The 26,257-nt window shown below is 33.3% G+C and overlaps 1 protein-coding gene across 4 annotated transcripts in view; it reads right to left on the bottom strand.

The window, feature by feature from the left end:
* The window catches only part of DMXL1 (Dmx like 1), a 131,046-nt gene that overhangs the window by 59,718 nt on the left and 45,071 nt on the right, over positions 1 to 26,257 (bottom strand). For 2 of the 4 annotated variants that reach the window (XM_059063248.2, XM_059063249.2), the window contains exons 17-30: positions 25,977 to 26,198; positions 22,154 to 23,839; positions 20,812 to 20,919; positions 18,806 to 18,975; positions 18,204 to 18,301; positions 17,045 to 17,210; positions 15,972 to 16,233; positions 13,763 to 14,856; positions 12,901 to 13,092; positions 10,325 to 10,401; positions 8,005 to 8,132; positions 7,245 to 7,493; positions 6,793 to 6,906; positions 1,983 to 2,149 (exon numbers count right to left, since the gene is read on the bottom strand). In XM_059063248.2, coding sequence (XP_058919231.1) covers positions 1,983 to 2,149; positions 6,793 to 6,906; positions 7,245 to 7,493; positions 8,005 to 8,132; positions 10,325 to 10,401; positions 12,901 to 13,092; positions 13,763 to 14,856; positions 15,972 to 16,233; positions 17,045 to 17,210; positions 18,204 to 18,301; positions 18,806 to 18,975; positions 20,812 to 20,919; positions 22,154 to 23,839; positions 25,977 to 26,198 — 4,733 coding nt within the window. The remainder of the gene's footprint in view (positions 1 to 1,982; positions 2,150 to 6,792; positions 6,907 to 7,244; positions 7,494 to 8,004; positions 8,133 to 10,324; positions 10,402 to 12,900; positions 13,093 to 13,762; positions 14,857 to 15,971; positions 16,234 to 17,044; positions 17,211 to 18,203; positions 18,302 to 18,805; positions 18,976 to 20,811; positions 20,920 to 22,153; positions 23,840 to 25,976; positions 26,199 to 26,257) is intronic. The other 2 variants (XM_059063250.2, XM_059063251.2) reach the window with 1 other exon arrangement.

Below are 26,257 nucleotides of genomic sequence, written 5' to 3'. Positions count from 1 at the left end.
ATATCACTTAAATGTGGAATCTAAAATATAACATAAATGAATTTATCTACGAAACAGAAACAGACTCAAGAGACGTAGAGAACAGACTTGTGGTTGCCCAGACAGAGGTGCGGTAGGGATTGGGAGTTGGGGATTAGGGGATGCAAACTATTATACAGAGAATGGATAAACAACAAGGTCCTCAATCTATATTCAATATCGTGTATAAACCATATGAAAAATATGAAAAAGAATGTATATAAATAATTGAATCACTTTGCTGTACAGTAGAAATTAACACAACATTGTAAATCAACTATACTTCAATTAAAAAAAAAAAAACGAATTCCATGCCCAGCAGCATTGTCAAAAACAAGAGTTCTCAGCAGCAAACAATTAGAGAAGGCTAACATCTCAACTAGCCTGAGGCTGAGATACAGATTGGAGCAAGGGCAGACCAGCCAGAAATTTAACCAGATCCAGGAACAAGACAACTAAAGAAGGCCTTACTAATCAAGAATCATATACCCAGCAAAAGTAAAACTATACTTTAAAAATGAAGATGAAATAAAGATATTCCAATATAAATAGAGTACATAATAAACATCTGTTGAATGAATCAATGACTGCAAAAGGCAATGTGAAACAAGGTGATATAAATGCCCTTCTTTACCCTGAAGCACGCAAAAATTACAAATGTTCTGTGACCATTTAAAAATTTGTCAGAACATTAAAAACTTTTACAGTCAGTTATAAATGTATAGGAAAATAAGAAAATAGTAAAAACAATACTTATTTAGTATACTGTAATTAAAAAATCAGAAACAGTGAGAATTAAAGTGTTTTATTTCTTTGTAAGAAATTTATCAAGAGTACTTTGAACAGTGCTGGCCTTCTAACTCAGGAATCAAAGCAAGCTTCTTTTCTTATCATTAACGAATTGTCATACTCCTTTCTAAGTTTGTTATCAGCGTCCAACTTTTTACTTTGCACTTTCAATGTTGTGAAATATTACCCAGAATTCTTTTAATGTGAAGTTTTTTGCCAATTTCACTATCTCTGGGACATCTTCATCCTTTTGTCACACTTTCCTCATTTATGTTGATAAGCTGGCCTTTACTAATTGCCTCTGGCTGTACCTCTAAAGTCTATCAAATGACAGCAATGTCAGTATTCCCAAAGTTAGCTATTTCTTCTATAACTTTATATTTGATTTGAATTTCACTTCCAGTACTATCACTTTTCATTTTTCAGTTGCACTTTTATCTGTGTTAGCCAATTCCCTCTTCTGATTAGCCAGTTTTGTAAAATGTCACTTGCATTTATTATGGGAGATAAGGAGGCAAGACAACCACATGCTTTTCTGTCTGTGTATGAACTGAATACTGAATAACAGGTACTAAATGACCAATCACTGACATACTTTGAAAGAACTGTTGTGATTGGTCACTGATCATGGGGTGCATCTGTTCTTTACATAGTGATTTGTGGACTGAATAGCTAGCAGGGAAGTTTGTACTTTATGCGATTACTCATATTTAGTAAATTGTGATAACTTTAAAGTTGAACAGTGTTGTTGAGGGACTGATGTTATTTAACTAAAAACTGAAATCTGTGTATATCAGTATATCAGGACAACGCAGGACTGCCTGGAGTATAGAAAAGAAATTAGAGTATGGATGGCACTTTGACTTCTGGCAGTCTTGATTCCTTAATTACTATCAAGCATTAAGGTGCTAACCAATTTATATTTTCATCTTACTAAGAACGTGGCTTTGTTTAAAATACAAAAATCATAATTTATAAAAGAACTGCCTTAAAACCTGGTTGAAATATGTCCAAAATATTTTAGGGTATATTTTGTGATAAGGTACCCTGATAAAATGAAAATTTTCTAAACCAGTGTGGAAAAATATTTGGAAACACCAACAATTACACTTATTTTAAACAGTTTCATTTCTGTTTAACTACACAAATAATCATCTGGATAACACTTGTATTACCTTGGCAATGAAATAGTCCCAGATACTGAGCTCAGGTGGAATGAACTTCTCTTTAACTATCAGTGACTCCTGGCTTACTTGTGGTGAGGAAGAGGTCAATGAGGCAGATTCTCTGCAAGATATTTTTGATGGCCTAAAACGTTTGCTCTGTTTCTCTCCTTCTTCCACTAGTGAAGAAATTAACAAGAACAAAATAAAGTAATACTAAAATAAGTACAATTTTCATTGTTCTGATTTCACCTATTTTTACGTAAGACCTAAGGTTAACTACAAATAAGTACATACACAAAACTGAGATTATGATGATAGTAAGGTAAGAAAATAGTGGAGGAAATGAGACAAAAATCATCTTGTATAGAGATCTTTGTTTTTAATCTCATCTTGTCCCTTACTCTCTGAATGCTGACTTATCTAAATTATCTACATCTTTCTATTTTGTTTTTTAAGAATATCATGGGGCGGGGGGGGGGGAGAATATCATAGGATGTCAGTGGTAATTAAAGGCAACAACTCAGTTATGAGATTCTTCAGTAATCACTTGGCCTTTTATCTACTAAAAAACTACTACTAACTTTTCACTGAAAATATTAAAAAATTCAAACACCAAAACTACCTACTAAACTGATTCAGACTTTTAGAAATGGCTTGGAGATAGAATTTTCTAGTCAATGGTACAACAAAGAAGAGGGAGAAAATGCAATCTTTATTGTTTTAACTTCTAAACATTTAACAGTCAATATCCTCTCAGTATTTTGCCTTAGAATATTAAGGGCATTAGCAAAGAAAAACAAGTTATACAAATCTTTAATCAGTACTAAGTCATGATGCAAATCACCAATAGAAAATCAAGGATCTCCTGGACATAGTCATAGTCTAATAGATAGGTAAAGAACCCCATATTAAGGCACACCAATATTCTTCTTTAATGGTTACAGCAAGAAGTCACTTACCTACCAAAGGAATACAAGTATTTGTGTTTTAATACAATTTTGTTTTATTGCCTGAAGCTACTTAGCTTGCATAAACAGCATGCTCATGCATTATATCAAGCTACAGCCAAGCTGAGTCTAACAGAATAATTTAGTTGTTTCAGAAAAAATGAAATAAAGATGAATAAAATTAGCATACTAAAGGATTGCTAAAAAGTGGTATGTAATCATTCAAATGACTTTAAAAAGAACCACCATATTCAATATGTAATTTTTTCTCTCTGATCTTATAAGCAATTGATAATCAACAATCATGTTTCTAATATATCTGTTGTATACATTTATATACATTCTAAAACTTAAACAGTGGTTTTACCAAATTCTCATTGAGTAAAAAATTTAGAATATAAGGGTATTTTTTTAATCTGTCAAAAAAATTAATGCTATGTTTTAAAATAAATTTATCACTTGACAAATATTACTATTCTGCTTGTTTTGTTTTTAGATTATTAGAAGGCATGTGATGTGAACACAGACGTTTAGGGAAAAATAAAACTTACAATGCTAAATTCACAGATTTTACCAAGCTTGCTATGTCATAAAAAAGCAGAGTTTTTAAAGCAAAACATAAAAAAAATTTTTTAAGAGAGAAAAACATTTGCAAGTACAGTGTGTGAACCCAGACAATTGACATGAAAACAAGAAATTAACCACACTGAGGGGAAACATTTAAAATTACAGACTCAATTCCAGAAGTTAAAACTTCTTATCGAAACATTTCTTATGCACACGGACAACAGGGGAAAAATGGCAAACAGGTTCACAGTACTGAATGTTATATTACCTGAAATGCTACAAATTAAAAGACCTTAGTGATAACTCCTAGCAAACTAGAAATGATTTGAAGCTTATCATTAGGGTAGATGCTCCCTCTTCTTTTCCCTCAAATTGCAGCAAGACTTAAGACAACTTTATGCTTATATCACGTTGGGTTCGAGTGGTCATGAAGCTTATGGGCACCAATAGAAACTGTGTAGCTGCTGGGTGCTTAACCATTTGTTTTTGAAAAAAGCTAATAATAAAATATCAAGAACTGTGTCACTCCTTGGATACAAACTGATTCTACTGTTCCATTATTAAGGTAGTAAATGGCTACTTTACTAGGAATAAAAGAAAAAATCAGCATTAGGGAGAAATGAAAAGGAACTTGGATATAGATAGAGCTTATGAATTATAAGGGGCATGAAGAAGTTAGAAAGTGGGTAAAGAAAAACTAAGGTATGCATAGGAATAACGACAATTCTTATACCTGCAAACATTATTATGAAACACAACAAAAATTCTTAAAAGATTTTGTTTTGCTTTACAACATGCAATAAAAAGCAAAAGTATAGATTTCTCACTGTTAGCAGAAAAAAAAGTAATTTTTCAAAAACTGCTATTGCTTAGCTGATCATCTACTTTAAAAATTAACCATACTAAAATAATTCAGAACTCCATGAACATTCACCGACACTACAGTTTTAATTAGAAAAAATAAATCCCTCATTACATATGTAGAAATCAAAGTAAATTTGATTAAAAAATAAATTACTGATTTATGTACCTTAATATTTTTGTTAAGAATTCTGACCTGCTGAGTTAAAGTCTAATAAAAATCATCTACCATTTTCATATATTACAAAGCTTAAGTCATATTTAAATTTTATGTCACTAAAAGTACATTAAGTATATAACAGACATGTAGAAAGAAAAATAATTTAGTTTGTAAGACCATTATTGCAAAGAAAATTAAAAACAGAATTTATACCAGAACAAGGAAAACAAATGGTAACTTTTAAAATCTTCTCATAGTACTAAGTTTATGAAAACACTTTTTAAAAGACAGATTTTTAAGGGTTCTAAGCATGTATTGCATCTTCAATATACAATACACTGACACTGAATAGACGAACAGGTTGTCAGGAAAATGAAATATTCTAGACCTGTCAGTTTTCATTTGGCCATATTTAAACACTAGAAACTAAAAATATATCAATATATATATCAATTTTGGCTGAATTCAGATCAACTTTTCTAAAACATCATTTTATTCCCTTGGTCAACAATGTATACTGAATATTATCTAATTTAATTACACTCTTAGGACATCATGATTACATTCAACAGTAATTCGAACATACAGGGCTGCTTACTTAAAACCTAAAATTTATCAAGCTGCTTGCTGTGCTGCTTTAGTTGGTGTGCTTTCAGAACAACATAATAATGCCTTCAAAAACTGAGATTTCAGAACTCTGCCTTATACTAAAATCCACCCCTGCTTGTCCCTTTGTCTTGGTTGATTTTCTGTTCTCAGATTTTGTCTCTCCAACTGTCAGTTTATCTGCCTCACAGGACTGCTACTTCTAATTACTATTACTGCCTTTACTATCTACTATCTTCACTTCTTCCCTTTATTCTGTTTTCCTATTTTTTTCTTTTTCTACTTGTTCCTTCACAAACTAAATCAGCTTTAGAAATAGAAGACCTTTGGCTTCATCATTACATGAGCATACTCTTTTTTTCTGGTTAGCAAACTGATGAATCATATCATTTATGTTTTCATGCTCCTTCAGTTACATCCATGATTGACTGCATTCAGAATAGTTTCTGGGTTCTTATAGACAGATGAGCATCACATAATCTATATGTGCCTATATCCAGCCCCATCACTAAGTAAACCTCATTTTTTAAGTATCCTGTATTATTTGGCTACCATGTCCCAATGCAAGAGGTTAAACATACAGATGCAGATAATTTTTTTCACTTTGATTATTTCGGATTCATTTAAGTGGTGAGATAAAGTTGATTATATGATATTTGTAACTATAAACAGCTATACCTGAGTGGTTAAACAAAGAACAACCTGGACTTTGAGTAAGGTTGTTTATGTATCTGTGCTCAGAAATGCTCCAGGAATTGTTGAAGTTGAGGCTTGCTGACTGGTTAGTAAAAATGTATTTTTAATTTTTTACAAGTATGTGGACATTCTATTTCAAGAATTTATCCCTTTATAACATGTTGCAATAACAAGATCACAGTCTTTAATCTCAGTAGACCTGTAAATCATACTCCCTCTCAGACTTTGAAATTTTTAAAAAATGAATTCAAATATCTGAAGTTAAGTATATATTCCAACATGAGTTTCATAAGTTAGTCTTTTCTATTTTTATCCATATAAAAAATAAAGCACAGGAAATTACTGTTTAAAAATTAGAAAGGAGATGTTACAAAAATTAAAATATTGTTAAAAATTTAAAAGCCAAGATTATCACATATGGGCTATTAAAAAAAAAAACTTAAAGGCAGAAAGCATCATGAAGATTTTTTTCAGGCCAAAAAGCTTGTTTCAATCTTTAAATAAATACAGTACCTACAGTTACAACATTAGAAAATTACGAAAAGGTAATACAATTGTTTAAAATACTTACTTTACATGATATTATGAACACTTAGAAATCCAAAACCCTAATGGCTGGAATCATAATATGCAGAACATAAAGCAGCCTTATTTGAAATGTTTTTCCAGTCATTTCAAGCCATAGTCTGATTTATCATGATTAGCACTGACGTTTCTTTATTTCTACACATTTAAAAATATGTTAAAGGTCTAAGGAATAGAAAACATCAAAATGAAGAACTTAAAGCATAATAAAAAAGCAGGGATGGTTTTCTAAAATGCTAATCATTGTTTTAAATCAAAAATATGACTTGATTAATGGAAAATTTTCAGTTTGCTAAGTGCCAAACAAAATAAAACTGGCCCACTGTACCCCAACCCCTCCAAAACAACACAAAGCAAGCTGAACTGTAAAAGCCTATTTCTAAAGCTAATATCTTGCCTGCAAGACTGGGAGGGCTATAAGAACTGATGGTTGAAAGAGCTTTGGAAAAGCCCACACATTCCATGGAGAATACCACTACCTGGTGGGGGCTAGGCATAGCAAAGTACCTTCCTGCCAAAGAAAGAAGAGAGATCTGATTTGGGATAGAACAAAAACCAATGTTACAGTATATTTCAAAACAAATGAAAATTTCAATAGTAAACGATCTTAAATTATATTAGATAGTTCTAATCACTGGTACATGAGTATCTTAAAGTTTGATAATTACATCAGAAACTTTATACTGCATATTTACCACAAAACTATTTGTTCATGCTTTAAGAAAATGGTCTGTAACAGAACTTTCTGTGAATGAATTAAAATGTAATTACATTTAACAAAGTTATCATTCAGATGAATAAATAAAGCTGTAGCCTTAAAAAATAAAATATAACAGATTAAAAACTAACCAGGTAAAGCTTTTGAGCGTGTCTGTTCTTTGCTGGGAACATGTGCACCTCCACCAAATACAGCAGACCACATTTTTTCATTTAGAGGGTGGGCCACAATCCGAAACAGTTCGTTACTAGAATGTGTTGCCAAGCCATGGATGAAGAGACTAAGATACACTGCTGTGAGAATCTCACAGAGCAAGACTGTAAGCCCTGACTGGGCTTCCTCCCCAGAAGAATTCAAAAGTCGAATTAGAGAAGTTATTCCTAGGAGAAACAACAAACATAGCCACTACCACTGACAATAAATTTAATAAATAATCAACATTTCCTAATTTTTGAAAAAAGTTACAGCATCAGGATTAAAATATTTTCTGCCATAGATTCATAGACTAGTAGAGGTTATTGCAGTTAATGCATAAATGTTGAACTATTTGTTCAATTTAGACAAACACTGGAAATCTGTAATCTGATTCAAATCTGATAGATAAAATTTCATTGCCATAACAAATGCTTTTCTATTATGACAAAAGCAAAATTATAAAAAGTGATATAACAAAATATTTGAGCTATTTTAGTATGATGATAAAGGAAAAACTAATGTTACATAACTGGATAATTTGTAATAAGTGGTGAATAATAAACTGGTATCAATTCTAACAATAGTTAACAACAATGATTATCATACAGCAAAACCAAGCCAAACCTACTTTTTCCTCATCTGATTAAATTCAATAAGGCTAAGAAAAACACTCACACATATATAAATTATTTATACCTGGCCACTGAGCTGGTGATATATTGGGAGTTATGGCTTCATCCAAGCTTCCTGTTTTCAAAGAATGTCGGTGGGGAAGCAGTACTGTCTGATACACCATTCCAGTAAACTGATTTGTTTGAAATGAACTAAGAGAAAAAAATTTAAATAATAACAATCTATAATGACCTACAATAACAACAATATAATAAAACAATAATAATAACATACAATGATCTAAAATGAATTTCACATGTAATATTTCCATGTTTTAGATCTATCATCTAGGGTACCTTAAATACAAAATTTTGTGTATTAGTTATACTGCTTTACAGCTAAGTACTGTGCTTTATTGTCTAGTATTATAATAAAACAAAGTGTCCTTTAAATTTTCTAAATTAAAACAGATATGAAAGCTTTTAAATATATTTACTGTAAGACATAAAATATGCACAAATGAAAAAACAAAGTCATTATTGACCACAAGTAGCAAGCTTCTATATCAAAATTTAAAACAAGGTTACTGAGTTGAAAAAGTCAGTTTAGGTTCAATTTTATATTTAATGGCTAGTCTACCCTACACTAGAGTAGGTTATATCAGGTATATGCACCAGATAACAGGTGTTTAATGAAACACATGGTTTCCATCCTCATGCAATTTATAGTCTGGTGGGGGAATCAGACACAAATAATTTTATCATACTGTTTTTAAAGACAAAACCTACGCATACAGTGATATGAAAGCAAAAGGGAGGAGGAGTTATTTCACACAGTTTGGGAATTCAGGGTAAGCTTCTCTAATTAAATGGCACTTTAAGCTAAAACTAAATAAACTGATCAATGGACAAAATAAATTATAGCTTGACACAAACTACGAAATAAATATGATAGAAAAATGGGATGAAAAATTTGTTAAACCCTGTCAGTAGTTTCCATATCATATTTAAGTAAATGAATATAATATTTTAAAATAGCACTTATTGGTTTAGATCTGTTCTAACTGGTAAGCTGTCTTAGTCATAAGAGTTTGATACATATGGAAATAGCTTCTCTTGCTTTACTTTCCATTTTCAAGATGGCAGAGTAACAAAAACCAAAAACCTCCCCTGCTAAAGTAAGCCTATGGAAATGATAAGAAAGATAAAAATATGTTGATGAAAACAAAGCCATACTCAATAATAAGAAAGTGAACTTTTGGAGGACCATGGTCAAAGAAATCAAGTTGAAGCTACTATGGGAATACATAACCAGAGTAGTAAGCTGAGGTGACCCCTGGGAGAATTCAAACACGTAAGATAAACAGATAATCAAAAATGAACACAAAGGAAGGTTGACATCATGTAAGAGAAAACAAACTCAGTGACATACCTACACCTGAGGAAGCAAAGACTTACCAGAACATTAAGGAAAGTGGTTTATACTCAGAGATGTTTAAAAAAAAAAAAAAAAACTAAAAAAAACAGACAGTAAGTTATTTTTTTAAGGGGTTATTAAAATAAATAGATATTAAAATTGAAAAATAGAATAAATAAAATTTCTAAAACAAATTGAAATAGGCTAAATAAAAGATAGGACATTGCTGAAGAATGAATTAGTGTCTGGAAAATGAAGCTAGGGTTTCTCCTGAAATGAAGCAAAAAATAAATAAAGAAATAACGAATGGGATCATTTGAGAGGAAAGTTAAAAGAAAAATAAGAGAGACCCACAAGTTCCAATATCTGTCTCATATAAGGAAAGAGAAGAGAGAAGATAAAATATTTGAAGAAATAGAGTAAGGGAATTTCAAAGAACTAAGGAAAGATACAGACCCCCACAGTGTCAAACAACATGTTTTGAAAGCCTAGATAAATTATAGTGAAACCTTAGTGCATAAAGAGAAACATCATAAACATCAACTACTCTGTAAAATTTTTCTCAGTTCCAAGTCAGTCACTCCCTCCTCTGTGCTCCCTGAGATTTTACTACCTATCATCTTATAGGACAATCATTTAAGTATAATGTCATGTTACATATCATTTATCATTTCATATGTTTGTCTCTAACTAGATTGACCTTAAGGAAGGAGACCTTATTCCAGCGTATATCACAATGTCTAGCATTAGTGATCAATAAAAGGTTGCTAAATAAGTTATATTGTGAAGAGTTTACTTGAGATGCATTTGCCATAAAGACATATTCTAAAATTTCAAAGATGAAAATAACGGACTCAACACTTCAGCCATATGCTTTTTGCATTATTTAAGGTGGACTGTAGTACACAGTATTTCTAGAGCAAGAGCATACAAACTCTCAAACCTCATCAGTTACTGCAAACATTCTTAAATTTCACAAGATATTTACCTGTAGTTATGACTACCACAAAGGCACTGATAAATACAAGCAGAAAGTGAAGCTGCTAAAGTATGCATTACATATACCTGGAAAAAAAAACAACAGAGTTATCTTATTACTTTGAAAAATGTAGCTTTTTTTCAAGACCTAATATAATCAGCATTTTTAAAAAGATGAAAAAACTATTTTGCCCTTACAAACTATTTCCTTTTTCTCCCTAATACTCATTTCTGTCTGAGACGTCTTGACAAACAAATTAAACACACACACACAAACCAACATATAAAACCCGAGGACTTTGGCAGAAATTATTAAACAGACACCTACTACCTAATTTCTGCTTTAAGGGCAAACGAGAACAGATGTTAGCTTATTCAGTAATGCAATGAGCCATGCATTAAAAAAGCAAGCCCTCCAAGACTCAAACTGCTCCTTCCTCAACCAAAATATGAAGTCCAGCCTCGTAAATGACAGTTCACTTATGAACAGATCACTGGAGAATATGCTATCACACAGTTGAGTTACTACAGAAAACAATTTGAAGAGAGTGAAATTTTAGAGAAAGAAGGTATGAAAGACAGCAACTGAAAGGCAAATACGTGTACTGAGGAAGACAGGGCTGTAAACATGGCATGACAAGAGAAGTAACAGAGGTAGATCTGAGGATGAGGGAGAAGCTTAATCTAGGTAAGAAAGGAGGCTAGACTATTAAAAGACCAGGCTCTTGATCTAATTATGAGGTATGATACTCTCTTGTGCATATTAAAATCTAATTGCTATTTTTCCTTCAATTATCAATAGACATGTGATATGAATTAAAATCAAGGTCAGCATCATACAAATGAAGACAGCAAAGATCACATACAACAGACTGCAAAAATATTATTATTTTCTAGATTCTCCAATCAAAAGGTGGAGTCTAGTTCACCACTTAGTGAATTTGAGCTGAGACTTGCTTTGTGCAAGAGGACACAGCAGAAGTGATGTGTTATTTATGAACCGAGTTCTCTAAAGGCCTTTCAAATTCTACTTTTGCTCTTTTAAACCCCTGGAACCACTATATGAAATAATCCAGGTGAAATGGTTAATTTTATGTGTCCATTTGACTGGGCCAAGGGGTGCCCAGACGTTTGGTCAAACGTTATTCTGGATGTGTCTCTTAGGGTAATTTTGGATGAAGTTAATATTTGACTTGGTAGACTGAGTAAAGATGATTGCCCTCCCGATTGTGAGTGGGCCTTATCCAATCAATCAAAGACCTGAATAGAACAAAAAAGCTGAGTATGAGGGAACTTCTGTCTGGCTGCAATGAGCTGGGACACTGGTCTTTTCCTACCTTGGGACTAGAACTTAAACAGTGGCTCTTCTTGGGTCTCAGGCCTGCTGGCATTTGGACAGGAACTTACACTATTACCTATCCTGGTTCTCAGGCCTTTGTACTTAGACTGGACCTACACAATCTGTTTTCCTGGCTCTCCAACTTGCCAACTGAAGATCCTGAGACTTCTCAGCCTCCATAATTAAGTGAGCCAACTGCTTACAACAAGGCTCTTTCTATAAAAAACACATGCACACACGCTATTGACTCTATTTCTTTAGAGAACCCAGGCTAATACTCTAGGCTTGCCTACTGGAGGATGAGACACATCCCAAAGTCTTTGGTCATCCCAAAGTTTCCTGTCAGCCTTGCAAACAGTCTGCCAACCACCAGAAATGTAAATAAGGCTATCCTAGGTCATTCAGAATCCAGTCAACCTGCCTGCTGACCAAAGACAAATGAAGGTATCCAGCCATCAGTCCAGTTGGCCCACAGAATCATGAGCAAAATAAATCATGGCTATTTTAAGCTATTAATGTCTCAGGGTGGCTCTTAAGCAGCAAAAGCTGATACACCAGGGTTATGCTTATTATTTGCTTATTATTAAAGTTAAGTATGGAATAAAGTTTGGTTAAAATCAGCACAATCTAAAGAAAATTAAATTCCTAATTGTATAATATACAATGTAGGCATTTACTCTACTGAGCAGTATAGGAAATAAAGTGGCAAAATTAACTTATAAGGGTTAAGGTTATCCAGGAAGGTAAAACTGTAGGAGAGGCTACCACTAGACAAAAAGAAAATGGATGGCATGATATCACAGCCTGTGAGGTGGGAGAAATCAAATTCAGACTATGAGGGAAAGAAAAGAGATACTAGTACTTTTACATAATATTAAATTTCTGTCTCTAAAAAAACCCCAGCTTTCTGGCTAAGTGTACTGCTAAAGATTTACTCATACATGTGCATACACACTATTATGCTTACCAAAATGATGCAGTTAAATAAGACGAAGTAAACCTTAAAAATAAGACAAGTAAAACTTAAAAACTTAAGTACCCTATTGGGTATAAGTAATACAAGTAAGATGAACTTGGCAAACCAAAACCAAAGTTTTCTTTGATCAAAACAAATATAAACTTGGCAATGTAACAATCACTATGCATAGGATGATGTTTAAAATTGTTTATAAAAAGCCGTAACACTTATCTTTTAGTTTTATCATAGTATATAGGTAAATTAAATGTCTGAAACCAAGCATACTTACTTTATTGCTTTGGATATCAGGATGGGGTGGTGAATCAAAGTTTATTATGGCATGCAGAATATCATGTGTTAGATTACTAAGATGCAATAACGGATTGGCAACTACTGTTTTGGCACTGGCTGTACAAGCAAAGAGGAGAGGTACTGAGGTTTGTTCTGAAAGAGGGCTAGGAAATATTGGTTCTGCTGTTTCCTTAAAAAACAAAGGGAAAAAAGGTTAATCAACTATTTATAGTTATAATGCGTTAAGTAATTCAGGGTCTCTTTGAAAAACTTCAGAACAATTAAAAATTAAAAGCATAACAGGGCTTCCCTGGTGGCGCAGTGATTGAGAGTCCGCCTGCCGATTCAGGGGATATGGGTTCGTGCTCCGGTCTGGGAGGATCCCACATGCCGCGGAGCGGCTGGGCCCGTGAGCCATGGCCACTGAGCCTGCGCATCCGGAGCCTGTGCTCCGCAACTGGAGAGGCCACAACAGTGAGAGGCCCGTGTACCGCAAAAAAAAAAAGCATAACAAACTTTTACAGACTTAGAAGGGACCTGAGGAGATCAACCTTCCACCAATTATAATGAAAATTGATGCGACAATATACTCGTAACATCATCTCACAAGGCATTCATATGAGAATGTTTAATATAAATTAAGCAGATCACAGGGTCTGATATCAAACTGTCCTTAAACCACAATGCATTCACAACTCTAGAAATACATAATATGAAGCACTACATAAAAAGTAGAATTCCTTAAAGCAACCATAACTAAGAAAATCAACAATTTTAATATTTCAAAACTAAAAAAGCAATCTCAAAAACTGTTTTTCATACAAGTAGTATTTTGACTGGTTATCATGTAAGTTACATACCTGCTGAGATTCTTGTAAAAGCAAAATCAATTCCATTCTCACAGACGCAAGACCCCCACCATGGGATCCATGCAGTATGCAGTAACTAAGAAACATCCTCAAGAGTGACTGATACTTCAAAAGCCACTGTCTTTTTTCCTGAAAATTTTCTCTCAGTTGTTTCACTTTTGTTTGATGAAGCAAATCTTCAGCATCTTCATTTAATCCAAATGCATCTCCATTTTTGCCAAATGCAGACTGTAATTCTTCAGGATCTGAACAATAGTCACAAGTTCTCTGAAGGGCTATCACCTCTTTTTCAAGCCAGTGGTACAGCTGGTATCGCAATTTTCCACCATCTATTTCATATCCAGTAGATAAAGTACGAAGTTCTACCGTGAGAATCTTTAAACATGCTCTAAATTTTAATTGAACTGCAATGATATCTTCTGATGGATTTAAAATGTCATTTTCATCTAGTGTGCTGAGAGAGTCTGTGTACTTAGAACTTGTTTCATCTATTTTTTTCCCTACTTTTCTCTGTAAAGGTTTTAGTTCTTTCATTGAAACAGGGAGATCCTCAGTTTCTTCATCGTTATCACTGTCCCATTTTAATTCTAAAGAGTCATCCTGAAATACAATACTTGGTTGGCTCCAGTCAAAAGAAAGAGTGGAGTTTGACTGCTTCTCTGAGGAACCCTCTGAAGAAGATCCAAAACCATTCATCAGTGACTGTGACCAATCAATAGCAGAAGACTTATCTTCCCTTGCATCCAATTTGAACGGAGAAGAAGGAGAACAGACTTTACTAGTATCCAGAAAACTAGATGTTCTACAAAAACGTTTCATTTTTTTGATGACTTTTGGCATCTTTGATAATACTTCCAAAGCCAACATAGGGCAGCCAGCTTTTAAGTGAGCACTGGCAGTAGTAAAAAATAATCTTCTTTCACTTAAATTAATTGTTCCTGCCAGTCCACTTTTTCCTGTTAAACTCATGTGTGCGGAAAACGCATCAGATGATCCAAAATGACGTCTCAGCAAAAGAGGATGTGTTCTTAGATAATTGTAGAAATTAAAAACGGCAGGATTGCAGGCTGACATCATGACTTGATCTGAAAGTAAATTCATTTTATGAGCCAAGAAAAATTCTTCAAGGGTTGTACTGTAGCCCCTTTTCTCTACCGTGGCACCTTTATCTACCTGGTCTTGTGAGAAAAATTTAAGAGACCAAACTAATACATAGCACTGAATAGACAAGAACACATTTGTAATGAAAGCGTTCTAACAGTAGGAAAACAAAGATTATGCTGATTCACACCTCTTCAGGTAACAATCTAAGACATTTTAAAACATCCAGTTACACACTCTTAGTTCTTTTTCTCCTACTTTCCTGGACACTTCTCAGTCAGCCTGCTTTACTAGATCTTCCTCATCTTCTCTACTTTTAAATGGTGAGTGTCCTAGAGTTCAGTACTTGACCTCCTTTCTATCTACACTCCCTGAGTGAACTCCTACAGTCCCATGGCTTTAAATACCACCTATATGTGATAATGTGCACATCTCTAATTCTAGTAGCAACTTCACCCTGTAAATCTAGAATACTATATCCAAAGGCCTACATTACATTTCCATTTACATGTACATATTCTTGCCTCAAGGCCTTCTTATTTACTGTGCCCTTGGCCTAAAAACCAGATATCTGCACTGACTGATTACTCACTCATTTCAACTAGGTCACCTTATCTGAGAAGTCTTTTCTATCTAAAGCAACACTCTCCAAAATCTGCTCCTAGCCTTCCCCCTATCACTTATCTATTGCTCAAACTAAAAACCCAGGAGTTAAACTTGACTCTCATTCCCTTCATATTCCATATCCAATTCAGTCCTATCTAGTCAACCTTAAAATTATAGTTGAAATCCAACCACTTCTGTTTCCCTGTTTATCACTATTTTCTTCAAAACATTTATATTCAAACGTTGATAACATCTATGTTCAATAAGAAAATCCAAAGTCCTCAGTTTTCAAAGAATTTAGCTTCCTGGGGGGGAAAAAATAAAAAATAAAAAACTGTATACATAACTCTGTCTCCCCAACTAAACCATAAAGTCTTAGACCATGTATGTCTTCAATTTGCTCTGCATTATCCTTAGCACCCAACAGTGTGCTCTGAACCTGACAAACACTAATAAAACTCTTAATCATTAACATCTTAGAAGTATAGCTTACCATCATCCTCTCTGATAGGTTGCTTTATTAATGTTTCCAGAGCACTACTATAATCTTCTAAAATCCAATATGCCATACTCCGAAGAAAAGGATCATAATGCATATTTATATTCAACAAATTGAGTTCACTGACAGGAGAATCAATTCCCAAAACTTTTTTACATAAAATAGATTTATATGTTGCAGATGTATCAAATTCAGACTCATAGAGTCTTGCTATTACAAGAGCCAACTGAATGTCATTCAGTTTCTCAAGACATACCTTCAAAAACAAGAAATATTGTTTATAAATAAGGGCATCTTTCATTTTAAGGTACACTCAATTGACTCACTAATAACTAGATGAACACAAAGCTTTATTAATATCTGAAATTAGTGAACAAGGATAATAAACAAAATATATGCTGCTTGCTTCAGCAAATCTACTTGACAACATTTATGTTAATTTACCTGGCAGTACTAAATATATATTTGCAAAAAGAATTAGCCTAATGCAAAAATACTGAATAATTCCTAATAGCATCAATTCAAATGACATACTTTGTTTTATTCTTGAGCTTTTACCCTTCCCCATCCACCTCAGCAGACTATAATATTTCCAAATCAAAAAGATGTTTTGAATCACTTGTATGAAACTCTGAGCAAAAGGGTAATTTGAGACAGAAATGTTATATTTTAAATATTTATAACTTTTTGTAAGGTTTACTTAGAAATAATTAGTTAAAAATTTGCTAAGGTTTGTCAACTAACACAGAGCCAAATATATGTCTGAATATGTTTAAAGTGATAGGACAAATATTTTATCTTTTTAACCTGTTCATTAATATTCTTAAGAGTCAGATCAACTACCTATCTCTACCAACCAACACAACCTGGTTAATTTTAATTCTGTATAAATATCATTCAAGGTAAATGACAAAATTTTAAAGTCACCATTAAATATTACCAGTTACTTTAGGCATTAAGCCTTGTGTTAGTTCCACTATACTTGAGTTGAAATTAAAAAACAAAATTGAAACCATAAAGAGCTTAAAAGGATGACAATGTTATTTTTTTTTAAATTCATTCATTACCTCAATTGCATCTCTGAGGCAACCAGCTAAAAGAAAAAATGCTGCCGAATGTTCAAATCTTTGTTTTCCTAACAAAGAAAAAGCATTCTTTAAAGCTGCTTTACGCCATCTCTCATCCTCAAAATTGTGTCCAAAAAACTGTGTCATCTTGGAATCTTTTCGGGATCTATAAAGAAAAAAGTTTGAAAATTTCGAAACATAATGTTTCTACATCAAAACCAATTATTATGAAGTTAGCCACTGAAAAGTTAAGACTCAAAAGAAACATTTACCAGTTCATAAATTACTATACATCTGCTGCTTTTCTGAGCAAAAATAACATTTATGGTAAACATTTACTTTTCCATATAAATTTCAGAGGTTATTGAAAACATTCTTTCAAACGACAAAGAAACTACATTAACAGCACTGTGAGAAATTATTTTTAAATCTATACAAAATATATAACTTATATTAACTTCTGTGTTATTTTACCATTTAAATTTAATCAACTGCCTTTACCCCCACTGCCCACCTGAAGATGACTTTGATGATAAAAATCCAAGGAATTTGTCCTGAAGCAAAACAATCCTAAAAGATCTAGTCTCTTAGAACTGATTGATATCCTGATTTTCCCCCAAAGGTTGCTGATCATATGGATATATCTAGAACTGAACCCCAAACGAATAGTGAACTATTTACGGTGATCACGTTCACCAAGTCTAGCTGAGAATAAGTAAAAGAGGAAAATTCTAAATGACCCTAGCTCAAGAATGGGGTCAGGGCCCTTAGGAAGAGGGTGGTTTGGAAGGATAGCCTGGTCCAAGAGCTCCTTGATAGGGCAGAGGGTAGATGTATTTTCAAAGGTCCACCAATTCATCTTCTTCCCCACTCCAGATAAAGTTTCTGGTTTAGTTCTTTGTTCTACAGGAGCATCATGAGAAGTTATTAAAATAAGCAAAATAAATGTTTTTCTGGACAGATAAAACCTAAAAAAAAGCTAATGTGACCTCATCAAGATTCTTCTACTCTGTAACCTGGGCTTTTTTCACATGAAATCGCTTAAATACAAAAATAACTAAGAAACCACATGAATCACACTAACAAGAACAACAAATCTTTACTTCATACTTCATATTCTATGGAAAGTTTTTCATTTTGAAGCAGTTTTTTCACCTACCTATATAATCCCCAAATCACAGCTTTCTTTTTCATTGCAAGGTAAAAAATGGCAGCATCTAAAGGATCATTCTTTTTATAAAAGGCTGCTTTGGCTACCTATAATTAGAAAATATTGTTCAAAATTTCATGGTAACAGTTTTTAACAAACACTTTCCTTCATATACAAGACTGTCATACATTCTCTAGTTAAATGTTCAATAAACTAAAAAATATGTGTATGAAAGCACGCATGTATATGTAAATTTATTAATTTATTCATCTATTTTATAATTACAAAAGTAATCACGGTGGTGGCCTCCAAGATTACAGAGATGGAAACAGGACTACACTTTTCATTACAAGCTCTTCTGTACTGTTTTATTTTCCTAAATGTGTATATATATTATTTTGTGTATATCAATAAAAAATGCTAATATATCAACCAGCAATTTAAGAATTAGAATATAAATTGTTAAAAATTATGCTATTTTGAAATATAAAGACTATTTAAAAGCATTTTACTGCTAAAAAAAAGAGTAACAGAAGAGGAAATATGAAATATCATGTAAATAAACATGCAATATATATTAATTCATTTTTACACCAAAATAAAACACTCACCTTTTCTATGCATTTGCGTAAGATGCGGGTATTCCGGACCCACCACCCCACACCCATAGCTCTAAGTTCAGACCATGTGGGATCATCTTTCTGCATTGCTGGCAACATGTTCAGCAGTTCTTCTTCTGCTACTGAATGAAAGGCCCAGGCAAAATGACTACTAGACAGGCCTGAAGAAATATCAAAAATAATGTTTATAAGAAATATAAATATGATTATATAATGATGATCAGAAATGTGTGTTCCATATTTGCAATATAAATGCCTAAAAGTTTATATAAGACTCACAGAGTTATAACTGTTTAGGGTTGGAGGGAATATGGGTTTTTTTTCTTGCTTCTCCAAGTAACTCAATCACATCAATATTTTCTACAATGAGCATATATTTTCTATAATTAAAATATATATTTTTAAAAAGATAAGGAAAAACGCTTATGGGCAAATGCCACTGTGCTGAGTCTTTCTATTCTCTAGTATGTCTGACATCCTTTGGTCAACATTTGTTGTGTGGATTTAATTCCACGGAATCAAAAAAGCATCAAGGAGACAGTACAGCTGGTGAACAGAACTTAAGACTGCAAAACTTCTGGAATCAGAATGCATAAATTAAATTGTACCTCCACCCTAACTAACTATATAACTTTGGGCAAGTTACTTAACATCTTGATTCTTCAATTTTCTTATTTACAAAATGTGAATAATCATGGCACCTACCTCATTACATTGTTGTGAGGATTAAAAGAAATAATATAGTTAAAGCATTTGAGATAGTACCTAGCACATAATAACTTTTATTACCCCATAATCACTTTATTAATGATATTTTTATATTTATAAAACATCATTTACATCAGCATCATTTACATCTCAACCTACTGGCCCACACATGTGGTGTTTATCGTTCAGCTTTTATTTTGCCTCTTCTCATTACATTTTGTTTAGTATTACTGAATTAAGCATATGATTAATTATAAGATGTGGCTTTGACTTATACGAATACATGAACTCAAAGTTTTAACCTAATATACGGTGCCAAGGAATCTGAAATGCTCTCTATACCCAAGTCTTTGGAAATAAAGAAACTGTAATTTAAAAAAAACGAACATCTATGCTGTAAATGGACTGTTATTCTAAATTATTTTTAGATTCCTATTATCTTTCAACCAAGTTTAATAATTTTTCATAAATAAATACATAATCTGACTTAGAATTTTAGCTTCTCTTTTCCAAAGCTAAATGCAAAATGAAAGGAAGGAGGAAGCAGAAAGAGGAAGAAAGGCATCGAGAGACGAGACTAATGAGCAGAGAGGTTGACCTGTAGAGTCCCAACAACACTGTTTAAACCTTTAGATCCAATAATCCTGAAAGTCAGCTCTATCTCTTAAACTTGGGGGGCACTGAGCCAATAAATATCTTATTTTGTTTAAATTATCTTAAATTTAAGTATTTCTATTACTTTGGGAGTCCTAACTAACAATATAAAAGTATCTGAAATGTTATTAAACTATTATCTGAAATACACATTAATGTTAACAGCAGTTCTGGGGGTGGGTGGATTTTTATTTTCTATGTTCTGTACTCTGTTTTGTAAAACAACTAAAATTGAGTATGTATTATTTCTACAACAAAAATTGTATTCAAATTTTGGGGAAAAATGAATTTAGACAGAAGTCAATTAAAAAGGAGAAAAAAGAAAATTTAAGGAAATCAAAGAGAATGAAACAATACTAATTGGTCTTTAATGTATAATGCATTTGAAAACATTACACATAATATCCAATTGCCTCATTTCCATTTCTTCATTAGCTCTTTCCAACTACCAAAAGAATTCCAGTATTTTTAAGCAAAGATGAGATGAAAGCAAACATTTTTAACACAAGTTAAGGAAATTCAGAATGTGTCAAACTTGTCGGCATTATCATATCTGGGCAAAAACAAACTTAAATGTTCTTAAGCCTCTCTTCTACTTGTCTTACTTCCTTTTACTAGATTACTGCCAAAATCACCTTGGTGAAGGAGTTGAGCTCGATAAGCTGGAAGAGAAGTTGTAAGAAAAGTATGAAGTCGAACAGCCAAAAGAAATTTTAAGCCACATTCATCAAGAGTTTCTCCACCTATAAAAAAGAAAAAAAAAAGGTATTTTTACTTGTAAAAACCCATTTCATTAGCAAAACACAAGTAAATGCTAATAATTCTGGCAAGCAGGGAATGTCACAGCACCAAATACAGGGACAAAAAAACATTGTGAAACTGACAAAAGTTATCAGTCTAAATATTATCTAATATTTCTTTTTCCTATACAATTATACATTACAGAAAAAAACTGTATAGTTAAATAATTGAAAAAATAATGAAAAAGAGAATGAATTGACTCAGGGTCTCTGACATATTTTTAATAATATAATCTCCTCTGACACGAATATTTTAATTTAAATGTGACTCAATTTTAAAACAGTTTAACCTTCTCTGTAATATTATCCATATTGATTCAAGTCACATACCCATTCCAATAACTGCTAACACTGGAAGAAATGGCTATATGGTAAGGGGGCCTGATTTTTACTTTAAATGAATAAAAACATAAAACACTTATAATATAGTCACATCAAAACATAATATCTACTAATGATATTTCATGTCACAATTCATGACCAACTTATTTTTTCTTAAAGTTTTAATTTTTATTATTGTTATTCTTTTCTCTTAAATTTACCCCACATTTTCCTTTCAAGGGGTGCATCCTACTGACTTACATCTGGTGCACAAGGCTACACTGTTAATCAGATCTTATTTGAAATCTGATGGGAATTCTACAAATTTATTCATAACTCAGGATATTAAAAACAAAAAATGCTCTTTGGGTGAGGAAAAGACCTAATTTTATTAGGCTTGCTTGCTGCTATTCTAGGAAGGAGTATACCTTCATGTTAATTTTTTTTAAACCTCAATATTAAAAAACCCAAATTAACAGTGAATTATTACAATGTGAAAAATAAATAAATAAAGGAGAAAGCACCTTTTATTTTGGGGTTTCTAAAGTAATTATTTATTAAGAATGTTAACTTTTGCTGAACTCAAAAGCAATTAGTTGGATTCTTAACATTACTAAGTAGACAAGTAAAAATGACTTGGCATAATGAATCTTTGTGTACTTTCTCAGAGTACTATGATTTATTGGATAAATAATATATATTCAAGTTAAAACTACTGTGAAGGCAACGATGATTTTTAAAACCTTCATGGCTGTCATTTTTACAAAAATTATTTAAGATTATTTTCTGTGAAAAAAATAAGTAAAAAATATTATCATCAATTTTTCCTCTAATCCTATACCCAATTTAATTTTACCTTGGCTTCTGTCTCTGCTTTCTCCAATATCAGTGCTGGTAGTTGCAATTGTATCTGCTAAAGCCATCAAAGACATCTGCTCCATCCGGCTGAGTCCTGGTAAACTAGAATGAAGTAAGTGGCCAGAAAGAACCTGAGCATGCTCAGGACCAAAGTAAGTTGGACTGTATTGTGAAAGGTCAATAACCCTGGGCTTTGTATTTTCTTCATCTGTCTTTAACACATGACTATCAGTCATTAAAGCTGGCATCTGAAAAAGCTCATCATAACTTTCTTTTGACAACTGGTTTGAGTTATTTAAGGTACTCTGACTACTAGATTTCTCCAAGGATGAGTAATAGCTATCATCATCTGCTGCAAGTAAGGCATATAAAGGAAGTGGAGGGACAGAATCGATTTCTGTGTAATCTGTATTTTCACTCTTGTTGAATGCCTGGGGGTCTCGAGTAGTACTTCCACTAGCACTGATGGTGAGAGACCTAAAGCGGCGCTCATGATTAGATTCAGCTTCATTCAGAGCCACAACTTCCCCAGCAATGCACTTGACAAGATGTGACAAGATGGCCTTTGCTCTCCGAACTTTGCCAAGATCCATGAGTTCCAAAAGCTGCAAAGGATGGTACTGAGGTAAAGTTGGGGAAAGAACATGAGCTGCTTCAAAAAGACCTGAATCTTCCATACCCACAGAAGGATCAAGAGCAGTTTTCTTTCCACAGATTTTCTGTGCAAGACTGGTCATGGATCGAGTCAGGGTTTTCTTTGGTGGATGTAATCCAGAACTTGATGAGTTACTCTGTTTTATTAAACTTATTAAAGATGGAGTACTCCCATTGTATGAATCTGTTGTAACAGGTTCTTGTTTAGAAGATGGCTGCCATTGGGAATATACATGCATTTCACAATCCATTCCTACCACCAGGATGCCATCCCGGACCCATGATAAAGAAACAGGAAAAGGTGGAGAGCCTTCTACAGAAGAAACCAAGTCCACACTTCGTAACAGTACAAATTTAGAAAGAGGCACAACTTTAGTACTTTCCCAGAGAGGAAATGCCAGGCTTTCCTTACCCGTCTGTTCTTGTACCTTGCCAGCCAGGGGTCCATACATAAAAAGTTTTGATCCAATTCCTACAGTCAGAATATGAGAACCATCTTCTCTAGACATCCAATCTAAGTGAACTAAACGCTTTGTGCTTGATGTGACACTCTCTTTACTGGATAAATATACCTCTTGTTTATTATAGGCCACTAAATTGCTATCAATACTAATGCCAGAATCCAACACTGTATTTAACTCATCTAAATGAACTGTCTGTTCAAGGACCCAGCACGAACCTCCTGTAGACTCGCACTCAAAAATACTTACATGCATCACAAAGTCCTGAGAACAGCTACTATTAGACGTAGGCTGCTTATATGCTACTGCTAAACGATTTGTGTGTGCACAGCTGACTTCTATAGGCCTACCAGGTACAGTTATACTACTATTGCTCTGCAGTCCATCTTCAATAAGTAATGGCCATTCTTCCCAAATGTATATAAGATCCATTTCTCCATTCTTTGAAGTGGCAGATTCTCCATCTGTTACTCTACATCTCCAGAATCTTACTTTCTCATCTGAGCATGAAGTTGCCAATAAATAAGGAGCACTGCATATGGGATATATGGAAGAAGAACTCAGATGTCCTAAAACAAAAATAATCCATTAGCAAAATGTCAAATTTGCTTAAATAAATCTGTTTTCTTGTACTAAAGGTTTTAGTCTTTTGCATGAACTAGTGTTAACAACATGACAGTCAATATTTAGCTTAAGGATCAGCAAGATCAGTAAGACGCTTTTAATGACATCAAAAAGGTACATAAAAAGGACATTATTACCAAAACCTAGAGCTGAAAGAGAACTCCGTAATAATTTATAAGTAAGGACTCTTGACTAAATGTGTAAGTATCTTATGCCTAAATCAAATAGCTAGACTAAGGCAGAATTAGAAAACCTAAATTCTAGTCCTGGTTTTCAACCCAGCATTCTTTTCACAACTCTTTGCTAGCATTATATATTATTATAAATCTCAGCTTAAAGATATCAATACATTTTTAAAAATTTGTCAATATTCACTGGCTACTTCTCTATAATATTTTTTAATACAATTTGTGAATGGCTCACACTTACCTAAGTACTAAAAGGGTCCTCCATGATTGAAGTGTATTTCATATAAATGACGCTGAGAAGATTCCTAAGTGGGACATATGTTTGCTTGGGCTTAATGTAATTACATACTCTTAATTTCCTAAATCAGGGGTTGACAAACTTTTTCTTAAAGGGCCAAAGAGTAACAACTAGGCTTTGCTAGCCACAGAGTCCCTGTTGCAGCTACTCAGAACAAAAGCAGCCACACACCAAAGTAAACAAATAGGTGTGGCTACGTTCCAATCAAACTTACTTACAAAAAGGTAGGTGACCCAGTTTGCCAATCCCTATCCTCAACTATTAAACATAAACTGCTAATCGTAATAAAGAAATGTTATACAGAACATTTACTATATTTTAAAAGCATATTTCAACATGTTCTTCTTTAAGTCCTCAAGGACTTAGCAGTACTGCATAAGGACACAATTAACACTGTCCATTAGTTTCTCTGAACTTAACAGAGAATAAAGAGCTTACCCTTCCCAAAAGTCTTGGTTAAAAAAAAAATTCTCAAGACTAGAAGAAAAAGCTGTTATCACATGCTACTGTTTTTGCCAAACAAAACAAATTTCTTCTTTTGCCCTAGGACTTCTTTTTTCTTCCAAACTCAACTTGCGCCAAGGATTATTTTTAGAAACATTTTCAGTTTCTCTTAGATCTGCCATATAGATTTTTTTTAAACAGAATTCAGTAGTGAAGATTATACTGTTCTGGCTAACAGCTCTTAAAACTGTGTCAATACAAAAGTCATTCTATTTCAAACTTTAACTGTCCTTGCATTGATGCCTCTTTTATTAAAATACACACACACAAAAAAAAAAACCCAGAATGTAAAAGTTATCAGGACACTGTTAATACTCCTGCTAACTTCACCAATTAGAAAAGATTAAGCACCTGGTAATGTGGCAAACTGAAAAGCATTCAAAGTAATTAGTCAAAAGTGACAGACAAGTAAAGAAGACCAAAAACCCACACTGTGACTATGAAAATGAAAGAACTAGGTGAAAAAAAAGATGGATTTTTGTCTTGGTTTTCATGATACCCTTGATACCTTGATCTTTTGTGTACACTGTAATCACCTGGAAGGCTTGTCAAAAAACAAGACTGCTGGGTCCCACCTCACAGCTGGTGATTTAGTAAGTCTAGGGTATGGCCCAAGAATTATTATTTCTAACAACTTCCCAAACACTGCTGATGCTTTTGGTCTGGGGACCACATTTTGAGAACCACTGCGCTAAGGACAAGGATGACAAATATATGTATCAGGAACTACACACTTAGAATCCTTCATGGCACAGAGCTCCAGGCAGCCAATACCAGCATTATCCAAGTTGGCAAATAAGGTGCAACCCCATTATTATCTCTGCCCTGGAAACTTTTGCTTTGTCTTCACAAAAGGATAATAAAAATTTGTTTTGGAAATCAATATTTAAGACCACAACTGGCTGACAAATGCCAGAGTCATCTGAAAACGTAATGAGAAATTTAAATTTTAAATTTAGGGTACTTAAAGATATTCTTTCCATTTCTGTTTCTGTGTAGATTTAAAAAGTGGGAGTTGCACCTATTTTTAAATACACAGTAAATACTCATGCATTATGAAGTTTGAAGTCCCTTTTTACAAAATTTACAAACCTGCTGATGGCTTAACACTTATTATCTCAACTCCTTCTGGTAAATGCAACTCTTGGCTATAAACCATTTCTGAAGACAGAGTCAACTTGCTGGTACTCTGGAGATTTGCTCTGCAAGCCTGATACTTCTGTGAAAAGGGGGATAAGATCTTCTCTGGAGAAGAAGAATAATGTTCTTCTGGCTGCCAAACTGCTTCAGATATTTTTGTATCTACTTTTTCATCTATAAAACATAAAAAAAGAACCAAAAACTGGGAGAGAAACCCTATAAACATTGCAATT

This window comes from Kogia breviceps, chromosome 4 (genome assembly GCF_026419965.1).
Source record: "Kogia breviceps isolate mKogBre1 chromosome 4, mKogBre1 haplotype 1, whole genome shotgun sequence".
Taxonomy (NCBI): Eukaryota; Metazoa; Chordata; class Mammalia; order Artiodactyla; family Physeteridae; genus Kogia; species Kogia breviceps.
Note: the sequence above shows the minus strand (reverse complement) of the source record. Positions and strands in the feature narration are given on the sequence as shown.